This window comes from Cynocephalus volans, chromosome 16 (assembly GCF_027409185.1).
Source record: "Cynocephalus volans isolate mCynVol1 chromosome 16, mCynVol1.pri, whole genome shotgun sequence".
Classification (NCBI taxonomy): Eukaryota; Metazoa; Chordata; class Mammalia; order Dermoptera; family Cynocephalidae; genus Cynocephalus; species Cynocephalus volans.
The window spans coordinates 60,033,715-60,058,494 of NC_084475.1; the positions used below are offsets into that span (position 1 = coordinate 60,033,715).

Genomic DNA, 24,780 nt, shown 5'->3' on the forward strand with positions numbered 1-24,780 from the left:
GACATGTGGTATTTCTCTTTCTGTGTCTGGCTTGGTTTAATATAATTTTTTCCAAGCTCATCTATGTTGCCACAAATGATAGAATTTCACTATTTTTAGGGCTGAGTTGTATTCCACTGAGTATATATACCACATTCTCCTTATCCACTCATCCATCGATGGACATTTAGGTTGGTTCCATATCTTGGCTATTGTAAATAGAGCTGCAATGAACATGGGAGTGCAGGTGTCCCTTTGACATGATTTCCATTCACCTCCTTTTTTAAAAGACTTATATGAGTGGAGGGGAGAGTATGATGGGGTGGAAGAGCCAACAAGGTGCTAAGCCTAGAAAGAGAACTTTTAATTTTCCATGACAATTCATCTCTTCTAAGGTTGTTAAATTATGATCATTGAAATTAAGACAACTTCAGGACTTTAAGAACTGGAAGAGTTTAGATGGATTGTTTCATGTTAATGAAAGGCAAAGTATACTTCATGTCTACACTAATTTCTTAAGCAAATTAAAGTCTGAGTAATTCACAAATAATAGCTTGTGATTGAGATCACTTCCATATTTGAGAAAAGGAATTAAGTCAAAATTAATAAGTGACTGGCTAAGAGTAAAGTGCTGAAATAAATAAGGAACTTTCTATACAAATTCGGATTATAGTATATTCTGATATTGCTATTTTGTTCTTTCACACTTGAGCCAGTTTCTGAGTCCATAACTGGTACAGTACTTAATTTGCTAACCCCAGTCCTGCAACTATTTTAGTTTGCATTGAGAGGATGCACTTACTTAAATCCTGTTATCAGTGGCCTATAACTTTCCTCAGAAATCATATTGGACTAAAACTTCTAATGTATATTTTCATCCCCAGAGGTGAATTTTACTTTCTTTAAAAGTGAAAGAAACCACTCAGCTGCTTCATATTAATGAACTGTTAAGAAAGAAAATATTTCTTACTGCTTAATTCTCACAGAGACTTTTGTGCCCAGATAAATGCCTTGGATGAAGGCATTCACACTTGGCAGGAATTAAATCCTTGTGGTGGAATAGTCACTTTGTGACTTATTTAAAATTTATATTCAAATTTGATCAATCTGGAATTTTTAATAAATATAAGCTTTTCTGCACTGAAGTTCTTTTACATTGCATTTTATTGATGAGTGTGGTTCTCTGGGAAATGTGCCAATGTGTGTCTAGGTATGCTTTTCTAGAAGTAGATTTACCAGAATTGAGAAGCAGCTGATAAATTGATATAGTAACTATAAGGTATGTTTAACCCCTAGGCCAACTCCCTGCTCAGCTTCCCAGATTTTTAGTCTAGTGTTAATATATTACAGATCTTGAGTGTATCTTGTTCCTTTTCTTATTATTTTTATATACATTGGAGTTATTCAAATCTGAGTTCCAATCCCTAGTTCTCTCTTTTCTGTGTATGTAGCTTTAAGCCTATTCCACTTTCTTGACCTCAGTTTTCTCATCTGCTAAATGGGAATAATAAAGCTTTGCAGAGTTGTCAGAAGATTAGAGATAACACACACAGAATATCTAACTCTGGGCCATATACTTATAGCAGGCACTGAATATATACTAGAGGCCTGTATTTCTGTTATTATCCACCACTTGATAATGTCTTTCAATAATGAGCACCTTGCCACGTTTAAGCATTACTGCTTTCATGGCATAGTTCAGTCTAATTAAATAAGCTCTCAATAAAAAAGTAGTGCGATATAGTAGAGAGAAGGCAGTTTAGAGACATAAATAATCTGCAAATCAACATTAGGTGTTAGATAATTACAGAATATTCTTTAGAAATGATGACAAGTGTTTTTTCTTTGTTTTTGTTTTGTTGTTCCTAAAGAGATTTACATTAGACTTTTACAATATATGCTTATATCTCCTATTTTCCCAAGGATACTTATGAAATCTGTGTAGGTATTTATAGTTTAAAATGTCTAGAAAAAGACATTTAAATTATTAAAGCAGGTATTTTTTTGCTTTGTTTAGTTTTGTTTAGTTTTGTTTAGTAAGCGCTATCTCTGCAATAACCTCTTGGCATTTGAGCAAAGCTTTTGTACATGATCTTGGTTGGTGATCATAACTATGTACTAGCATTCCTATACTCATTTGACAGATGAGGAAACTAAGACCCTGAGAGAGCAAGTGGCTTGTGCAAGTAAAAGAGAAAATCTATAACCCAGATCTTCAAACTCCTAAGTCAGAATTGTTTTCCATTATTCCTTTCATGGATATGAGGTTAGGAAAATAACATAAAAGGAAGGTGAAAAACATAGGGGATTAAGTCTCAAAGATTAACAACAGCTTTCACTTTTTTAAAGCGAGAAGTCATCATTGTACTTCCTCTGTTTTAACCGTCAGTGGTTCCCCTTTGCCTATTACAAAGTTCAAAATTAGAAGGTATTTTGCTCATCTGCTGCAATTTTCCACATAAACCCTACTCCAAAAATAAAACTGTTTGAAAATTCACAAACATACCAAATCTTTTCATACCTCTATGCCTTTACTTAGTTCCTTCTTCATATATCCTTAATCTCCTTTCACTATCTATTATACTTTTACACGTGTTATGCAACTTAATTAATTTTTCAAATGCTTACATAATGCTTACTATGTGCTAGGCACTGTTTGAAGTGATTCACAAATAGTAACTCAGTTAATCCTCATAATAATTTCAGGAGATAAGTAATACTATCCCATTTTACAGATGACAAAACCAAGGTATAGAAACTAAAGTACAGAGCCAAGATCCCAGAAAGAGGGGTCTGGATTTAAAGTGGGTACTCTTAACCACTACACTATGTTACAAATGCAGCAGGAATTTTAAAACTGAGAAACATCACATTCAGCAAACACCAGTGACTAATGGCATGCTACCAAAAGTCTACCAGTGTGGAACTTATTACCTTGTAAATTTACCATCATCTGAAGTCTAGCTCTCGTATTTCTAGACTTTTAGAAATCTGATTATTTTTCAGCAATAGCACCAAGAACAGATCCTTTTCTTGGGGGTAGATGTGCAATGACTTGGCCCATGAAATTAATGTTTCAAACTACAATGTTAGCTTATTAATTTACAATGAGGAATAGAACTGTCCATCACATGGGCCAAAATACTCACATCACATGGCCAGCACTCTCTGCCTCTCAGCAGTCATTAAAATCCAGATCACTTTTGGCAAGTAGCTTGGTCAACCTGGCTTCATAACAAGGAGTGTTCCTTGGCTGATCTGAACATCCATTGGCATCAGCTTGGTTAGCCTGAGTTGTCTATATGGAGATTTCAGCAGACTTGCTAATGAGACATTAAGGACTTGAAGTTCACTGGCCCTTTGTCTGGGACATCGTTGGGCTGGACACTGACAAACATAGATCTCTGTCATTCTTTTCCCTATGATTCTAATGCCAGGCCAGACCTTCCTTTTCTATCCTTAATGCATGCAAATATAATCAATCTGGTTACAATCAAGCCATTAGGCCTGGAACCCTTTCTATATTTTTAAGATAGACTTCGTGTAATTGTGTTTTCAGATAGCACTTTCTTTTTGTTAACCTTTTTAAGACCTAACACAAATACTACATAGGATTTCTTATACTGAATTATAATTATATGATTAATTTTCCAAATACCAAAGACTGAATCATATTCATTCTTCTTTGTATTTTCCCAAGTAACTTCACTGCCCAGCACATAATAGGAGCTCTATGGACATTTGTTGAACAAAGAAGTGAATTAGGAGGTATTAAAGCCTTGTGATTGAGTGTAAGCTCTGAAGCCAGATGGCCTGGTTTCACATCTCAGCTCTCCAACTTAATAGTTGTGTGATTTTGGCAAGTTTCTTAACAACTCTAACCTTTAGTTTTCTCATCTGCAAAATGGTTTTGGTAGTATCCAATCTCCCAGAGTTTTTGAGAAAACTAAATAAATTAATACATGTAACAAACTTAGAAATGTACCTGGCATTCCATAACTATTAGCTTTTAGTATAGTCATTTTCTCAAAATTCTCTAGTATATTTTCACTTATTTTTTGAAAAGTGTGACTTATTTTATTTTTTATTTTTTAATTTTTTTTATTTTTATTTATTTATTTTTATTTATTTATTTTTTAGGTTTTATTTTGTTGATATACATTGTGGCTGATTATTGCTCCCCATCACCAAAACCTCCCTCCCTTCTCCCTCCCCCCCTCCCCCCCAACAGTGTCCTTTCTGTTTGCTTGTCGTATCAACTTCAAGTAGTTGTGGTTGTTATATCTTCTTCCCCCCCCCCCCGGTTTTTGTGCACGCACGTGTGTGTGTGTGTGTGTGTGTGTGTGTGAATTTATATATTAATTTTTAGCTCCCACCAATAAGTGAGAACATGTGGTATTTCTCTTTCTGTGCCTGACTTGTTTCACTTAATATAATTCTCTCAAGGTCCATCCATGTTGTTGCAAGTGGCAGTGTGACTTATTTTAAAAAGAGCAGAGTGCTGTTGTTCATGACTTGTGTCATCATTGAATGTTTTATCGGAAATTGATTGTTTTTCTTTACAAGGGTTCAGCAAAATAAAAACTCCCACATATTACTTATGGAAGTATGTAATGGTACAACCTTTATGGAATGTAATTTGGCAATATTTATCAAGAGCCTTACAAAAGTTCATTCCCTTTAGTCCTATAATTCCCCAACTAGAAATTTATTTATTCTAAATACACAGTCAGAAACTTGGATAAAATATAACTAGAGGTGATTTATCATCATTTATCAAACCCCAAATTGGAAATTATTTAAATAACAAGTCACAGAAGAATGATTATATGAATTATGTTATATATAATGATGGACTATTATGTATCTCTCAAAACGGTGTCTTTAAAGTTATTTAATAGTGTGGGAAGATACCTCCAAAAAATTTTAAGTGGGAAGAAAACAGGCTATAAAATTGTATAATTGATGTAATTTCCTTTGCACTGGAAAGGAATAAATAAATCAAAATAATAGTGATTATCTTTAGATGAGGCAACTATGTTTTTTTCTTTTTTGTAATATGTCTTTTCCAAAACTACAATAAGCATGCATTTTAGAAATAAATATACTTTTTTAAGAATGATGGCTTTTCTTGTCCTTTGAAGTGTGATTTTTAAAAGACATGTTGAATATTAAGTCCAATTCTTTAAAGTCCAGATCATATTCAACATCTATGTTTTTCAGTGAAATATCTCTCCAGTTTTATATCAGAAATAATTAAGAAGACAGAATTCCTTTAATATAAATATTTTCCAGAAAACCTTGCACTAATATTTATTTGGTTAAATATGCCACAAGTACTTATTTTGAAAATTTTTAAAGCAAGGTGAAAGCTGAGTTTCAATCCTTACAGAGAAATCAATTTACATATACAGCTTTGTTAGATTTGCTCAATTTAATATTTAATAGTAATTCCTCTAAGAACTTAGGAGAAAAGAGAGGCCCTTTCACTTGTATTAAGAAAAAATTGTTTTGATAATAGTTCAAATTTTTAGCTTTTCATAGAGTAATGAGATTTTTTTTTCTTCTCATGACCTAGGAGCTGTGAAGGAAGAAATATCCGATATAGAACATGCAGTAACGTGGTAAGTAGGAGGTTTTGTGATTGTGATCATGTTTTTTTAAGCACTGAATAGTACTAAGCTGTGAGTTATATCTCATACTATACTCATTATGCAGCATTAAAAATAGTATTTTCAGTGTTTCTCAATATAAACATTTAATCATTTGACCAGGAAAAAACTAATTAGACTGTTTCAAAACAGTGATGCTACTTTTCCTCTCTGCTTTCTGCTTTTTCACGTATAGGTCTCACAAGAATGAGTGAAAGGAATGATAAAAGGGAAATCACTTGAGTTATCATGAAATAAATATTAGTTAATCAAACTCAAATTTGGCAAACTCATTCATTTGTTCAACAAATATGACTCAATGCCAGCCGTGTATGAGGCACTGCATTAGTACAGGATAAATAACATGTGGTCACTATCTTAAAACATCTGTAATATAGTAAGGGGTGTAGGGAGAGCAGACTGATGTGCACATAACCACATTCTAGGGAAAAATATGACAAATGCAGTAAGAAAGGAATAAAGTTCTTTGTGGGTTAAAACAGAGAGAAATTGGAAGGGTCAAGGCAAAGATGATTTGACACAGAGCTTGCATCCAAGCTGAGGCTTGAGACACCATGGAGCAAAAATGAGACATCTTTACTGCACCATGTCCAAATCCCTCACCCACACAATCATAGCATAATAAACGGTGGTTGTTTTTACACCTCTCAAATTTGGGGTGATTTGTTATTCAGTGATAAGTAACGAGAACAAAACTTCATAGGTTTAGCTTTCACATTTAGTTCTGTGATTCATCTCAATTTAATTTTTGTGTATAGTCTGAGGTACAGTCAAGTATCTTTCTTTATCCCCTACAAGGATATTGTTACCAGCTCCATTTATTCAAAAGAACTTTCTTTTTCTGTTGAATTGATTTTGTGACTTTAAAAAAAAAATCAGGTATATATTTACGTGTGGATCTGTTGCTGGACTTTCTATTCTGTTCCATTAACTTATTTGTCTTCTCCTACGGAGTATTTTTTTCTTCCTCAAGATTACTTTGGCTCTTCTAGTCTGTTGCATTTTCATATAAATGTTAGAATCATCTGTCATTATTTATAAAAAATCCTGCTTGCATTTTGATTGGAACAGTATTGATAGGTCATTTTGGAAAGAATATACCTCTTAAAATACTGAATCTTCCAAACAATAAATATGTTATATGTCTTAAAGAGAGAGAGAGAGAGAGAGAGGGAGGGAGATAAGGCTTGGAGAGCTATCACTGGCCCATATTGGGTGTGAGGGGATGATAGTCCAAGTGGAGGGGACATAATGGGCAACTTTGGAAGCAGGGATGTTTAAAGTGTGTTCTGAACACTGATCGTGGTAGGATTATGCACAGCAGTATGGAAGAGACGAATTGAAAGATATTTTGAGGTCATGCTATGAACAGATTTAAATGTTAGGCTTCCAGGTTTACACTAGTCCAGCGACTAGTGGGAGTCACTAGAGGTTTTAGAGCAAGAGTATAAGGTAGAGTCCCCCTTTAGGAAGGTTCATTCTGTGGTGAGATGAGGGTTGCACAGGAACAAGAAATGGACCGGAAGCAAGAAGTAATTAGGGCTTCAACCCGGAGGAGCTAGATCCAAGAGGGATCAAAATTAAGGTCATTCTGGAAGATGTGACAAGCATTTGAGATTAGTGATAGGTTTAATTGGGAATAAAGGAAACAGAGGTATGTGCATATTTAGAGTTTTGCGCTTACTGATTTCTCTGTTCGAGAAGCTCTTTCCTCAATATTTGCATGACTGACGTTTTTGTTATTCCAGTCTCAGCTCAAATGTCACCTCCTCAGAATGGCTTTCTTGACCACCTTATCTAATGCAGTTGTGCTACTGTCCAACCCCATCGCTCACAAGTCATTCACTTTTTACTTTCTTTATCTTATTTGATTGCTTGTTTGTTTTCTGTGTCCCCACTCTAGAATGTAAACTCCATGAGAGCAAGGACCTCATTCACCTTGTTTACTCCTTTATCCCCTCTCCCTGGAACTGTGGACTAATGCATGTTAAGCACAGCATCGATATTTGTTGAATGCAAAATGATATTCAGGCTTCTGGAACAGTGGTGAATGCCATTGTCAGAGGTCAGAAAGTTGAGAGGGGTTCTGGGGGAGGAAAATAATAAATCTGACTTAGGGATACTATTGAGTTTGACATACAGGCTGGACTTGTAATTGATATATTCAACTAGGCAATGGGGGTTTTGATCTGGGAAAGAAGTCAGGGACCAAGCCATAAAAACACGAAATAGGAAACAGAAAGTTTGAAGATTTAGAAGCAATTTGTTGGGTAGAAAGTATAGAATGATGAGAGAAGAGAAGCTTGGAACTTTGTTGCATGTCTCCCTTCAGATAGAAAGGAATGTAGAGTCAGAGAAGCCACAAAGTGAGGCATAAGAGAGGTAGAAAAAGAAGTAAGAGAGAATTCCTAGAAGATGCTCAGTAGGATAAATGTTGCCAAGAGGTTGAAGACTGAACACAGAACAGTTTCTACAGTGTATGAGGAACACAAGCGAGACTGGAGGGAATACAGGAGTGTATTAATGAGGAGGTGGAGTGGATGAGTATAAGGTATTCTTATAAAGCATTTAGTAGAGACACTTCATCATTTGTGGAGTCATAGAAGGGTTGGTTTGTTTAAAATAGGAGACCCCTGAGAGATGATTCGATATAGATGCAGAAATTGATGATATGAGGAGGTGGGACGCATTTGACGGCACAGGTCTAGACAGCAGGTGACAAGAAGAAGAGTAATCTTCATAAAGTAAAAGGATATATACTTCATTCTTAGAAGACATGCACATTTAGGACAGAAGAGTGAGGATATAGAAAGAGTTTCGAGGAAGAGAAAAGTTGGGGCCTTTCAGGATGAACAGGCTCAATCGTCTCTTTGGAGGCGTTTTCTAAGTCATTTGCTGAAAGTGGAAGAAGTGAGTTGGACTTTGGAAAGCGAACACGAAGGCCTGGAATAGCTGCTGGGGAAATTGGGTAAACACCAACAAAACAAAATGAAAGAACCATTGGGCAGCAACGAAGGCTGGTCCAAGGTTAGAGAGCTTGATCTGATGGAGAACGTGGTCAGCGGGGTTTTAAGACTTAGCAGCAACACTGAGACACACTGAAGCAGGAATAGAGAAAATGGACATCGGAGGTGACTGAAGGCCAGATGAGACGAGAGAGACCACCATTATGAAAAGTATATATTTTAAAATACCTGGCCAGGGAGACTGAAAGAAACTATAAGTTACCCTCATTGGAGGTGAGTAATTGTTCAAGGGAAAGCTTTGCCTGGTTCATTTCTTTATTCCCATTTAGGATACGAGGTACCAGATAATACAACTCCTGTCACTTCCTTCTCTACCCCTGCAATTCCCCCTCTCCTGTATTTCACTCAACTGTTGATTGATTAAAATATCTATTACTATATCTGTAGGTTTTGATTTTTTTAAAAATGGTATTTACAGATTCATTTCAAAAAATGATATGAAAAAATTTTTGATGGAAATGTTGGTTTCCTTTACTATCTTTTTTATTTTAGTGATACCTTAAATATCAGTTTTCTTTTTAAAAAGTTACTCTGTGATATTACAGAATCTCCTTAACTTCCAGTCCTTTTCTCCCAGCATTTAGAATAGTGGAAAGAATCCATACTATCCTAAGTAGATGAATGCCTACCCTTTGTTTGAAGCTCTTCGGAAAGAGCCTGCAACATCCTTGCTATCGTTATGACTATCTTCATGGACAGATGCAGGCTAAGACGCTGACCTAATGTTACTTAAAACCCATAACATTGCACGAGCCAAATCTTTACAGCTTGTAGAATCAAACTGACAGTGAACTTTTTATGAGAGCCTAGAGTCTTCAAATAATTTGAATTTTTTTTTCTTTCTTTCTGGCTCTTGACCATGACAAAAGCAACACTGCCAAAAAGCAAACAAAAAATTTTGTAAGAAAGGATCTTTTTATAGTCACATTCCAATTTTTCAAACTAAGAAGTTCAGGACAATTCAGTTAAATATTCTCCTTTAGACACTTGATTTGGAAAAACTTGAGAGTGTCTTGCCTAAGCCTCCAGGGTCACTCCTTAAGCCTTATACAGCTTACTGGGGTACTTCTGAACTTCTTTGCCTCCAAAGATTCAACCTCTTTTCCTAGATTGTGTAGAGCTGCTTCATGCAACATTTCTTTAGGTTCTGATTCCCAGAGGCAAGCTGAAGAGTAGAAAATGTCTCCTCAGTTTCCCAATTTTTCTGGCTTTTCTGAAAAATCAGCTCACAGACTTTTAAGAATTTGTTACCAATCACTGTACAGATAGAGTTATGGGCATATCAATACAAGAAAGTTAAAGTTCCCATAATGTTTGCATAGTTGTCATAGTCATGGTACCTACTTACACTATTTCTCACTGGTGTAAGAGGACTATTTTCATTCCTAAGGACATAGTTCATTAAGAGAAACAATAGGTGGGAACTAGCAAACCAATCTGGTGGATTATTTAAGAGATTTCACCACATCTGAATGAATCCAAGAGCCCTCAGAAAGGTCTCCTTAGGTCACATCTTCACATTTATTCAAATTAAGCCTCAAATCTGAAACCCTTGAACCTAATTAGGCATTTTCAATTGACTTCCAAAGTATTTAGAGTACTGTGGTATTACTTATGAACTCTTTCCTCTTCACTATCCTTAAGCTTTCCGTGAGTTGATATTTAGGAGACAGTGACCATAATTAGCAACATAATGGGCCAACATGGCTGTGGTAGCTGGTGGTGCTCTTAAATTCTTTAAGATTTTATCATTCCACTACAACATTATACTGTTATTAAAACTAAAATATTTATTGAGCACAAGAATTGCTCTTGGTCCTGGAATACATTGACAAATAAGACCAAGATCTGGCTTTCTTGAAGTTTTTATTCTCATGGAGGAAAACAGATTCCAAACAAACAGGCAAACAAATTATGTAAAAGAAAAAAACACTGAGTAGTTATCGGTGCTATGCAGAGAATTAAGTGATTGGTGGCTGCTTCAGATTGGTTGTCACTTGAGGAGTGACATTTGAATGACAGGAGGGAACTAGCTATGTGAGTATCAGAGGAAGAGCAATCCAGATAGATGGATCGGGTAATGCAAAGGCTCTGAAGTGTGAAAGAGTGTGGTGTGTTCAAAGAAAGAATAAAGCCAATATATCTAGAGTCTAGTGAGCAAGGGAGAAAGTACTGGAAGACAAGAAAAAATAAAACCAAGGGTAGGCAGGAGCTAGATCATGCAGGACATTGTAAAGTGTTCAGATTATATTTTAATGCAAAGGGAAACTACTGGAGAATTTTAAGCAGGGGTGAATAGAATTGGATTTATGACTTTAAAAGACAGATTTGGCTGCAAGTTCACTCTGGAGAATGAACAGCAAAGTGGGGAGCAGAAGCAGAAATACAGCTAGGGGGTTATTGCAGTAGTTCAGGTGTGTGCTATTGGTTAGTTGGACGAGAGTGGCACTGGTGGGAAGACTTGGGATATGATTTAGAGAAAGAATGTCTTTTCCTAAGCCACTTTGCCACATCCTCGATTTGATACAATTCACTTTTGTGGTCTCCAGCTTGTTGCTGTGGAATGTCTTATCTGCAGCATTCCTCCAGGAGACAAAGGCAGCAGCTATTATGGCCAGAGAGAACAGAATGATCCTGGCAAGTTTACAAGTTCTTTGGGCCTCAGTTTCTACACCAAACAATGAGAGGGTTGAACCGAATGACTTCAAAGATCCCTTCCAGTTCTAAAATTTTGTAATTCTTGAGAAGTATCATAGTTGGGCTATAGTTGGGTTGGATCTCAATGCAGATCAGTGAAGATATCAGTGTTAGTTCGGTGACAGGCAATACTGTAGTGAAAAAATTGATACCAACAATAAAGTAGAGTCAGAATGCAGAGAGCTGATGTGAACAGTAAAAGCAAAGCTCTCATCCTTGCCACACACTTTGACCATTCATTTTGACTAGTGATTCTCATCACTGAGGTTGTGCAAATTCACAGCTTTTACAGAGTTGTTCAAATGATTATTAGTGGTGGATATAAGGTGAATTTTCATCTGGCCCATATGTCCATTTTTCTCATAGGGCCTTTATACAGCATAAAGTCAGGGAACATTTGTTGCTTTATGTTGAGGGTCAAACAGTTAACATACAGAAGGAATGATAACTCTGCTACAGGTCTTTGTTAGTCAGAATTTGAAAGAAACTGTTGGAACAACGTTCAGAACAGTGAGTGTCCAGGCAGATGCTGTAATAGATAATTACAACTGCAGGAGTCTTCAGTGAGCCTGTATGCTGGGCCATTTCCAGCCAAGAGGCACTTCTAAGATGGGAAGTAAGTTAATTTTCTCATAATCTAGTCCTTATTCTAGTAGGTGAAAATAAGATATGATCTTACTCTCAGGGCCATCTGTTTGCTTGTTCACTAATTCATTCTCTTGTTTAATCATTTATTTAACCAACATTTATTGAACACCCAGTTCTTAGCCTTTATTAGAGATGTTAGGAGCTGCTGTTATCAATAAAAAGACAGGGTACCTGTCCTTGGGGAAATCAGAGTCTTGTAGAAAAGACAAATACAGAAACACATAATTAAATAAAGAGTAATATACAATATCTATCACTGAGAAGTCACGGAAGAACCATTTCTGATTCTTTCACTTCTGTATACCCGGTGTCTAGCATTCAGTGTCTGACACCACACTTCTGAAACTGTGAACCAGGGAACACAGCAGACTCACAGGGCTGCCTCAGGATATTTTAAATATTCGAGGGATACTCAGTAATTCTTGACATGTGTTGGACACTATGCGAACAGTACATTATGCTGTATTTCTTTCTGTGATGTCTCATCTTTGCAAGGTTGGGTTTGATTTTATCTGATAAAAAGCAAGTACTGAAAGAAAATAAACATGGAACAGGAAACGAGGGTGGCATTGTCCAGTCTGATTTCAGACTGAGAAGTTGTACAGTGCCCAACAGGCGCACATGTGCCATTAGTAAGTATGTGGTTATTTATGAGTAAAATAAAATAGAGTCATCCCTCAGTATTTGTGGGGGATCGGTTCTAGAACATACATACCCACATCGCTCCCCACCCCTGCCCGGCGGATACCAAAATCCAACTCCCTGATATAAAATGGTGTGGTATTTGCATATAACCTATGCACATCCTCTCATATACTTTAGGTCATCTCTAGATTGCGTTTAATACCTAATACAATGTAAATAGTTGCTACACTGTATCATCATTTGTATTATTTTTTGTTGTTGTATTGTTATTTTTATTGGGTTTTTCTTTCCGAGTATTTTTGATCTGCAGTTGGTTGAATCTATGGATGTAGAACCCCGAGATGTGGAATGCTGGCTGTATTATTTTCCTTTCAAGTTATATGCATCGTTTTTTCAAATGGCTACTAAGATTTTAGGACACGAATACTTGTTAAGGTGTTTGGACCTAACTACTTAATAAATGGAACTGTTAGGTATTCCTTTTGGCCTAGGAGTGCCATAAAAAATTGCAAAGACATTAATGGTGCTATGAACAGAGCTTGGAAACCTCTGATCTAACACATCACAGGCATTCAATACATATGATGAATAAATGACATTCTAAATAAGGTGACATTTGAGCTGAGCCTTGAAAGATGAGAGGGATTTTTTCAGGCTACAATGAGAGAAAGAGTGTTTTGAAAAATGAGAATGGAATTCATTCAGTAATTTCTACTGGGATCTACTTTGTGCCAGGCACTTTTTCTAGGCACTGGGGTATAATAGTGACAGAGAAAAATAAGGCCACCGTTCTCATGAAGCTTATATTCAAGTAGGAAAAGACAGATGATAAACAAAGAAAGAAAAAATGTCGCGATTTTATATAGTGAGGGATTATGAAGGAAATAAAGCAGGGTGAAGGGATAGAGACTGACACGGGAGGGTGCTCTACATGAGGTGGTCAGGAAATGCCCTCTGAGGTGACATTTGAGCCCATTTAGCATGGGTGAGGGGTGAGGCATGGAGGAGTCTGGCTTATGTGGGGCCCTGGTGCATCATTATATGGTACAAGGTATATTGTGGGGACAGAGGTAGGATATTTATCTGTGCTGAAGAGTCTGAACTTATCCCCAAATGTTATTTCATAAGGGGCATGTTTAGCCTGTCACTCAGGGTGTGGAGCTTTGTTTTGAAGAACCAAAGTTTGACAGAAAACTGGGTTGCTCGAACTACCCGTTTTTTGAACCTCGCTTCTCCCAGGCCCAGAGTTAGTTGATCTCAGATGAAGTAGATAAAAGGCAGTAAAGGGATTTCTTAACCTCAAGTAGAAAGTCTCTTAAGTGGGAAAGAAATTCTGAATGAACAAATGGGTTTTTCCTAATAAATGTTCAAAATCCCCTGCCTACTAGAGGGGGCTTCAAAGGGCACCCTGGGCGTGCTGGCTGGTTCTCACTCTCTCCAGCAGTGAACCAAAGAAACATGCTTCTCACCAGACCCATCCCTGCTCACCTTCTTACTGACCCATCCAGGTGAAAAACAGGAATTTTCCATATACTGCTCTCCACTGAGAAAGAGATTGCTCTTATTTTCAAGTCTGGTAGGACATGTCTTTTCCAAGTGATTTTATTAAGGCTTTATTTGTATGCTGATATAACAAAATTGGGACCAGGCTCTCCTGTCCTTTAGATTCCATATGCATTTTGCATTTGTGCGGTCTCTGAGAGGCCATCAAGATGCATGGGTGGGAGGAGGAGGGAGAATGATTTAAAAGACATTCTTCACTTTTCAATCCCATGGATACTGAGAACTGAAAGCAGCACCTTAGAGAAGAACATGGGCATTTCTGAGTCCTAGGGCAGCCTTTTCCTAGCTATATGCTTTTGAACAAATTTATTGACCTCTTTCAATCTCAGTTTTCTTACCTGTAAAAATACCCTTCTTATATATGTACAACCAAGGAATGTTAAGACAATGTTTACAGTAGTTTAAAAATTGGAAACAAATTCGGGGAGGGGTGGCTAGTTAAATAAATTGTGGTATGTCTATACCATGGGACAATACATAATCACTAAAAAGAATAAGATGGATATATATGGACTAACCTGTGAACTTTCAGGTTAAGTTGATAAGTGGAGTAGTATCTATAGTATGATCTCAGTGTTTGAAAATCCCTTAACTGAAGTGTGTCTGGGTGCGTGGCACCATCACGAGGTCTTGAAGAACACCCATCAAACTGAGCACAGCGATGACCTAATACAGAGCAGAGAGGGACTGATCAAGTGAGGGGGACTTTCATTCTTTATTCTGTATACTTTTATAGTGTTTTAAATTTTTACAATGAACACATATTGCTGTATTAGTTGTATAATTTTTAAAATAAAACATAAAAACAAAGATCAGGTTGGAAGAAAATATTTTAAAAGCCATTAAATTTATATTTGTTTTTGAAACATTGGAAAAATACCACCTCACACACTGTTTCTGAGAATGACTTGAGAAAATACGTCAAAAGCACTCGGCGTGGTGCTTGACTCAGTAATGGTGACTCTGCTCTCCCTCACTACCAGTTACAGTTTAAAGTGTGTCCTCCCAATTCTGTGTTGAAGTCCTAACCTCAAGTCCCTCAAAATGTGACTGTATCTGGAGATAGGGACTTTAAGAGGTGATTAAGTTAAAATAAGGTCATTAGAGTAGTCCCTAATCCAGTACGACTGGTGTTCTTATAAGAAGTGATTAGGACAAAGATACATGCAGAGAGAAGACCATGTGAAGATGCCAGGAGAAGGCAGCCATCCACAAGCCAAGGAGAGAGCCCTCAGGAGAAACCAATCCTTCTGACACCGTGATCTCAGACTGCTAGCCTCCAGAATTGTACAAAAATAAATTTCTGTTATTTAACCTACTCAGTCTATGGTACTTTGTTGTGGTGACCCTAACAAACTAATACAGTACCTTTCTTCAACTTCCTCCCATCTTCTGACAAAGTACTCTTTCTGGGGGGGCTACATTATTTTTAAAAAGTGAAAATTAGATCACTTTGAAATGCTGAAGATCAGCCTTACTCTTTGGCATCATGGGGGACTTCTGATTATTTTTCTAAATGACGAGTTCCAGGTATTCTGGAACAAGAGGGTTAGACCTCATCTCTGGCAGAACTGCAGGTTTATGTCGCCCCTTTCTTTGGATGAACTATGGAAAAACAGATTTTCTATACAATGCCCAGTTCTTAGGCTGGACAGTGAGGTCTCTGGCAGCTGTAATGCTTGGCTGTTCTTTGGCCAAATACTTGGTTGGAATTGCTCATATATTCTCAGAATCATATCCCAGGGGACCAATCAATATTCACCATAAGAAACTTACCACAAAGCTAGGATAAATGTACAATGGTGACTAAACTAGTTTCAGAACTTTTGTGGTCTCTGTGTGTGTGTTTCTTCTTTTTGGTGTTGAGAAGAATTGCTGTTGCTGGAACAAAAGTATGTTCTTTAGGGAACACATTTTCAAAAACATCCTAATTTCCCTGATTTGGCCCACAGGTTTTTTGTTAAATTATTTATGCTGAAATCAGATAACAAAGGGAAACAATTTTTCGGAAGAGAGAAATGATGAGTAACTTCTTACTCAGAGCCCCTGTCCAGCCTATGATAGCATCAATGCTAAATAAGCTTTGAGCATCTTACAAATAAATTAATCTCAAACTGCAAGCACACAGTATGATTTTGGTTCAGAACACATCATTTCTTTTTCACCAGTAAAACAGAGCATTTAGAAGAAGGGTTGAAAATATTTGCAGCAATTACTCTGGGAAAAAAACCCTCGTATTTTATGACTAACTGTTTTATCATTTGTGGCATAAAGAAATAAACATTTTTTTAATGATTCACAGATTCCTTCGTTTGGTGGATCTGGTGGATATAGATCTCTTTGCAGTGCTCGCTGCCAGGCAGCGAGCCAAGTTTATTGGGTGCACCCCCTACCCTAGCGGGGTGGGCCTTCTGCTTTTCTTCTACCCTCGGCCTTCTCCCGACTGCTGCACACATTTCTTATTTAATGCTTTTTCTGACATGTCTTTATTGGACTCCTCCTAATTCTCTCTACTTTTCCTTTCTCCTGAATGTGTTCTCAATTTCTTATCCTCTGCCTCTACTCTTGCTCTCTGGGGAGGGGTCTGGTATGAACACGGCTCGGTAGAAAGAACACAGGCTTGGGAGTTCTGTTACTCACTCACTTTGTGGTTTGGGGCAAGCTCTTTAACTTCTCGTAGCCTCAGTTTCCTCCATCGTAAAGTGGAAATAATAGTCATACTCACTTTACAGTATTCCTTTACAGGAATCAGTGTAATAATGAAAATACATGGGAGATACCCAGTAAATTTGAATTCTTTCTTTCACATTACCTTGGCAAAGATAAATACATGAGAGTCTATGGGAGATAAGGCCCAGGGAAATAGCAGCCCGCAGTATCCCATCAATATTGTAGATTTTCTTGCAGAAAAGCTAAATTCCCTATCTAAGGACAATTTCACTCTTATCTGTAACTCAAGGTAATTCCTATGAAGAGTTCCAAATTGCTGGAGAAGGTATAAAAGGGAATGTATTGATATACTGGCTTCTGCTCGATGACATCCTTCTGGTATACTTAAAGGGCCATAGGGATTATTTTCCCCTAAGTTGATCACAGTCTTTTCTAAGCCAGCATTATTCCATAGAGACCTTCAGAGGGAGTGTTTGTTGGCAATAGTTGTAAATGGCCTTTGAGTGATATGAGCTGGCTTTCCTGGACTGAAGAGTCACAACTTCCAACTTACTCTTGCAAGCTGACAGACAAGCAATCCAAGTGCCTCACATAGCAACTATGTTATTTCTTGTGGATTGATGGCTAATGTCAAGCATCTACTTTCCCAAGGCTCTTAGTATGAAACAGGAATGCCTGATCAACCCAGAATTTGTTTCCTTCCATATTGTCATGATCAGCTGCTATACTGAGCCCTTCTGAGGAGAAAGCTCTGGCAGGCCATTGGCAGGTATATCTCTAGTTATTAATGGTACAGTGCTGACTTGATAGATTTTTGAAGAAAAGTCCTTCATCGGTTCAACTTTCAACTGATACAGAGGGTTAAAGGACGAGCCATCATTTTCTACAGTGTTGGGACTTATTAGATTGAGAAAAGCTAATATGAGCACTACCTCCCAGCTAGCTCCATGACCTTGGGAAAACAGCTTTGACCTCTCTGTGCCACAATCCTCCTTATTAAAAATGACAGATAAAGACTGATAATATAACTCAAACGGTTCCCAACAAAGTCAGACTCATAGAATATTGTAATTAGACAGGATCTAGTATATTTTGGGAATCTGCCATGTGCCAGGAATGATGCCCAATGAATTTTCACCCCCTAACTCATTTCATTCTCTTGAGCACCTTGAAAAGTGGATATTACCCTGATTTTACAGATAAATGACTTGGAACATTTACAGAAATGAATTACCTTATCTAGGTCACACAGCTAAGAATTGATTCTGCCAGATTTGTAAATGCTAAAACTCATGCTTATTTTACCAGGACACAAAGGGGTGCATAGGTGATCCAGACTAACTCTCATTTGCCAGATAACAAAACCGAGATGTGAAAACTTTAAGGCTCAAGCAATTTTACAACCTATGCTCTTTTTTTTTTTTTTTAAAGAAAAGAGATATTCAAACAAGTTTACTGTAGCAATTGTAATTCTGTAAGGTTAGAAGTACATGAACTGCTGAGAATTTTAAATGTGCAAATTAAATACAACAGAAAAGGCAAATTTAAGTGTCCTTGCTGAAAGCACCCCAAATTCCCTCCTCTTTGAGCTTTCCCACCTGTCAAGAGGATATAAATTTAAGTCAATACTCCTCAGAATCTACTTTCTCAAGTTCCAGTTTCTGAATTCCATAAGAGGTATGCTGGCCTCTGGTGAACCAGATAGAAGCTTGAAGCAGGGATTTGACAGTGATTTAGAAAGAAATTACTACTGCAGTTCATCCCTTGGCAGAGTGCCCTGTGGAATGAAACCAAGCAGGCTGCCATGCATAGGTCGCTAACGTGCAAATACTTGCCTGTGCTCAGCCTGCTTTCCATGAGACTAGAAATGATAAGCAGCATCAAATCTTCTGATTAACACCAAGATGTGTTGAAACTCAAGCAACATAAACTCTTAGATTTTTCCCTCAGGGAGATCACTCACCGACCTTTGCACTGAGTGTACTATAAGTGAGGGCCATTATTTAATTAGTTAACTAGCTTTTGTACTGTACTGTAATTCTAGGAATCTTGTCTTTCATATGTTTTTCTTTGCATTTTAAACATTCTCTTCCTTTTCAGAGGAAATTGTGAAATTTAAAGAGGTTATCTTTGAGGTTTTGGCTATATTTTTCTTTATAATCTTACCATAAGCAGTAGCTACACATGGCTCTTGGAGAGTATTTAGTTTGGGTTTCCAATTCAGTTATTTTGAGTGAAATATGGTCATCACAGAGGAAAAGGTAAAGAAGCATTATTTAGGTTTTTTTTCCTTGGAATCTTCCCTGAGCAAATATGCTTCAGAACTCTTCAACACCCACATCCTATAAAGTACCAGCCTTCTTTTCCCAAGCAGTATATTCAATAAATGATACTCTTTCCTTCATCGAATAGAAGTTTTTAAGTGATATATCACTATATTTCACCATGTGTAATTTACAACTTTTTATTTATTCTTTTCTTTAAAATATTGCTAGGAATTATTTACTTTGAATTGTTATCGATATTGAAACTAATTTAGACAAATTTAATTCTTATAGGACTGTAGTTGGAAAAACAATTTGCAAAGTACTTTCTATACAGCCACGTTGACATCATGACTAGGCGCTGAAGGCCAAGCAGCCAGGTTTCTGGGCACAACACCCCTGTTTCATCCAGAACAGCTCTGCTTTTAATCTGCTTTATTTATTACCATTCTGTGCAAGATTTCTCGGTGGGGAAAATAGTTCTACAATAGAAAAAAGAGTTAAAAAAACCCCTGCTTTATGAAATCCCTTCCAAGAGGTCTTCTAGCTTCTGCACGATTATTTCTAGGGAAGAATATTTTCTATCTTATGCATTTTTTGCACAATTCTAATTGCTGTAGGGTGTTTCTTATAGAAAACTGATGAGTACTGTCCTATTACCATTTCATTTAATTCAACAGGTAGTTATTGACTATATACAAGGCATTGCCCTAGGAGCAAATGTAAATAAAAAGATTTGTATAGGAGTTTCTACTCTCAGATGTGTTAAAATTGGAGCGAAGAAAATAAGACAAAAATATAGATAGTCCAGGCAGAGTAACTTATGAAAAAAAGTATAAAGGAAGAGCTCAGAGGACTTCTCAATCTGTTAATCCTCCCCTTTTCAAACAAGCAGAAATCTCAGATAAAACATAAAATGATAAAAGTAGTGGCAAATCCAGGTTCCAAAGCAAAATAAAAATGTTCATGGATCAAAATGGAGCGTAAATGCGAGATGGTGAATAGCACTGCTATTATTGGAAGCTTTTCAGCTCCAAGACTGGGAGTAAGCAAATATTGGCAGCTTTTCCGCTCCAAGACTGGGAGTAAGCAAATATTGGCAGTAGCTCAACTCCTATGGGATAACCAGGGCTAAGCCTATTTCACAGGAGAGGTGAGACCTACGGCAGGTAGAGAATGCGATGTTGGGAGCTTGGGTGGCGCACACTGCTGTAAAGAGAAGCTGAAGAATTAAAAAGAAAAGTGACCTGTTGCCTGGGATGAGAGCTTTACCTGAAATTGTGGGTCTAAGAGAGGCTGGTTGGTGGACACAGATAACACATCATGAACTGAAACTCTACCAAGCTACGCATTTTGGCTCTGGGACTGGACTTGTAATTTCTTCATTATGGATTAAAACCCAAAATTCCAGTATGAGATCTGATTCTGGACTGGGGGCTATGTGAACCACATGGAGATAGTCATAAAACCATTGGAACAGGCAAGGACAAAGAGAAAGAAAGAAAAGGAAGAAATCTTTCCACTAAAAATGAGCCTGAAAATAAAAATTCCAAAGCACATAAAAGAGATACAATACCAAGAAAGCCAACAAAATTAGCATTCATTCCAGATAAAGTTGTGGGAAACAGTTTGACAAAGATGTTAGAATTGATAAAGCCAATCCGCATATTCATGGATTCTGGTAATATTAATTCATCTACTTGCTAAAATTTATTTGTGACCCCCAAATCAATATTGTGGCAGTTCTGTGGTCATTCATGGACATGTGAAGAATCTTGAAATATTTGAATCTCCACGTTCCCAGCTGTGGCTGAACAAGGCGAGGCTCTGCCTTCTTGTTTCAGCTCCTGTACTGTCAAAAAGTGTCCTTTGTACAGTGTACTTAGTGTCAAGCTTTTCACATTTATTTTTGTGCTTTTTTGGGGTGACTTCACTACTTAAAGTGGACCCCAAGTATAGTACTTAAGTGTTGTCTAGTGTTCCTAAGCTCAAGAAGGCTATGATGTGCTTTATGGAGAAAATATGTGTGTTAGATAAGCTTTCTTCAGGCATGAATTGTAGTGCTGTTGGACATGAGCTAAATGCTAATGAATCAACAGTATCTATTAAATAAGGTGTCTTAAACAGAAACACACATAAAATAAGGTTATCTATTGGTCCATTGACTTAAAATATTGTGACCAGAGTCTCACAGGAACTATATTTCTCCTAGGAGCAATGGTTCAGCATTCACTAATTCAGTGTTTGTGGAGACTTTATAGAACAGAACTACCACGAATAATGAGAACAGACTATATGTTTAAAAGAAGCATGTTAAGAAATAACAACTATTAAAAACAAAGAATAAATTGGGGGGAGGCAGAAATGAAATAAACAGATGGATAAAGAAAAGAAAGTATTAGAAATTTGCAATAAAATAATATAATGATTGAAATAAAAATCTCCATAGATAGGATAAATTCCAGACTAGACACAAAGAGAGAAATAGTAAAAATATTTTTTTTTAAAATAGTAAAAATATTAATGATACCAGTTAGAAACTTTACCCAAAATAGAGCCCCAAATTTCAGAATATGTACTATGAAAGAGCCCTTAAGAGATATAGAGTGAATAAAAGATTCCAACATACATCTAATAGGAGTTTCCAAAGAGATTAGGGGAGATGACATTTAGAATATTCTAGAAAGGAAAAAAGACAAGGATCTTCAGACTAGAGTTACAGTGAGAGTGCCTGAACATGAAGAATAAAAAGACATACCCAGACATGTCATAGTCCAACATAAGAAGAATAGTCCAACAGTAAGGATAAAGGGAAAATATTAAAAGCTATTAGAGAAAAGACAGATCACCCACAAAAAAATGAAAATTAAACTTCTTAGTCCCATGGAGTCTAGAAGATAATGAGTTAATATCTTCAAAACATTAAAGGAAAATAACTGTCAGTGCAGAATTTTGTACCCTCAACTATTAATGAAACATACAGGCAAAATAAAAACACGTCCTGATGTATGAGGATGAGCGTTTACTACCCAGAGACTTTCAATAAAATAATTACCACGGGATATATTGGAGGAAGAAAAGTGGACCTTAGGAGAAGTGGGTGTGTAAGAAAACAGTGATAAGCTCCCAAGGGGTGTGAGAGTGTGTACACGTGTGCATGCCTTGGCTACCGCACTGTGAGCTGAAGTGACATATGCGACTTTCAGGAGGAAGCAATCAAGGGTCAGTGTGACAGCCTCCATGCTCCCTTTTCCTTGCTCTAGTGACCAGGATACTATGTGTCCTAAAACCTTGCTTCTCAAATGGTAGTTTGGCTTCCGGGAGAATCAGCATCAGCCTGTGAGGAATGGAGAAGCTCAGGTTCCATCCAGGGCCTGCAGAATCAGAATCTTCAGTTTAACAAGATCCCCACGTGATTTGTACGGAAATTAAAGTTTGACAATCACTATTCTATCAGACAGTACATCCTCTTAGTGTGGGTCACTGAGTTATCTCCTGGATAACAGCTGTTCTGGAAAGTCAGGCATTGTATAAGTAAAAACTAAATCTTTGCTGTTTTAAGTCAAAGGGAGATTGTTTGCATTTTCAGAGTCACCTAACCTATCCTGACAGCTACAGTTGGTGTGGTAAGCGGAATGTTCCCCCAAAGATATCTATGCCCTGGTTCCTGGAACTTGTGAATATGGAATATGTTATGTGGCAAAAAGGAATTTATTGATGTAATTAAGGTTACAGACCTTAAGACAGCAAGAGTAGGCTGGATTATCCAGGTGGGTCTAATCAAGTCACATGAAGTCACATGAAGCCTTAAAAGCACAGCACTTTCCTTAGCTGGAGGCAGAAAAGATGTGGCCAAGGAAATCAAAGCAATTCCAAGCACAAGTAGGCATTCATGTACTATTACTGGCTCTGAGATGGACGGGGCCGTGGGCAAGAACCATAGAGAGGCTTCTAGAAGCTAATGGTGGCCCCAGCTGATGGCCAGCAAGGAAAGTCCTACCTCCCTAAAACTGAATCTGAGTTTGGCCAACAATCTGAATGGGCTTGGAAGTTAATTCATCTCCAGAGCCTCCAAAAAAGTAGCATAGCCCTTCTAACATCTTGATTTTGGCCCTGTGAAACTCTAAGCAAAGGACCCATTGAGCCACACTCTACCTGGACTCTGTGCTACAAAACTGTGAGATAATAAATTTGTGTTGCTTAAGCGCCTAAGTTTATGAACATTTGTTATGGCAGCAATAGGAAATTGATGCAGTTAGTAATCCAACTGTTGACCGTAACTTTGTTTTTTATTTAATATTTGTGTATTCACAACATTCCAAAATTTACTGTGTGCTAAGGTCCCTGTTGTGTGTGGGAGGAGGATGAAAACACAAAATAAATTGAGTTTTAGAAAATTTAAGTTGAGATGTATATTTAAAATTTTAAAATATCCATACAAAAATAGAGATATAATCTAAAGCTTCCAAACAAGCAGAGGAAATATTAGAAAATAAAATAATCTTACCAACTTAATAGAAGCTAGGAAAAGAGAAAAAAGAATCAAAGAGAAAGGATGGTAAACAAAAAATACCAGGCAAGATAGTGCTTGTTGAAACCTTACAAGGTAATACCAAAGTTTTCTAAAGTGACTGTATCCATTCACACTCCCACCAGAATTATACGTGCTCTGATTGCTCCATATCTTTGCCAATGCTCGATATTACAAGACCTTTTTATTTTTGTCCAATCTTGTGGGTACATTCCTGGAATATCCCCAACTAGCTCATTATATATCATACTGCTTACATATTTCTGGTTTTGATTTTCTAATATTTTGTTTATGACTTTTGCATCTGTGTTTATGAGTAATTTTCTTCCTTATACAATCCTTATCTGATTTTGACAGAATAAATTAGGAAATGTTTGTTCCCTCTTTTTCTATTCTTTAGAAGAGTTTGTTTTAGGTTGGGATTGTCTGTTGCTTTCGTATTTAGTAGCCCTTGTTTGTAAAATCATGAACAAAGTATTTTCTTTGTGGGAGGATTTTTAATTACTGATTGAATTTTTTCAAAGGCTGTACGTAAGCAGTGTAGCAGAGAGGTCAAGAGAATGAACTTTGGAGCCAAACTCTGTAGGTTCAATCTCAGCTCTGACCTACTAGCTGTGTAGAAAGCCATCTAGCCTCACTGTGCCTCAGTCTTCTCATCTGTAAAATAGGGCACACAGGGTTGTGTAAGGACTACATGAATTGATACATACAAATGTGTGGGACAGTGCCTGGCACATGCTAAATTCTATGTAAGCATTTACCTTTACTGTTGTTATTTCTCTTTCTTCTTGAATACATGATATGATATGATATGATATGATATGATATGATATGATGATATGATATGATATAATATAATATAAATGTCTTCTCCTAAGACTATTTTCAAACATATTGGCTTAAAGAGGGTTTATACTTTTCTGTTATTATCTCCTTAACTCTGGTTGTATCTGAAATTGTCTCCCCTCTCACATCTCTAATAGTGTGTGTTTGAGATTTCTTTTTTGTTAATATTATCATTTAATGAAGTTTGTCAGAAGTTTATCTATTTTGTTAGTCTTTTCGGGTAACAACTTTTGGCTTTG

General features: G+C 37.0%; 1 protein-coding gene across 1 annotated transcript in view; it reads left to right on the top strand.

The window, feature by feature from the left end:
* The window catches only part of ADAMTSL1 (ADAMTS like 1), a 434,771-nt gene that overhangs the window by 88,154 nt on the left and 321,837 nt on the right, over positions 1 to 24,780 (top strand). The window contains exon 3 of the mRNA XM_063080424.1: positions 5,558 to 5,603. Within this exon, the coding sequence (XP_062936494.1) occupies positions 5,558 to 5,603 (46 nt within the window). The remainder of the gene's footprint in view (positions 1 to 5,557; positions 5,604 to 24,780) is intronic.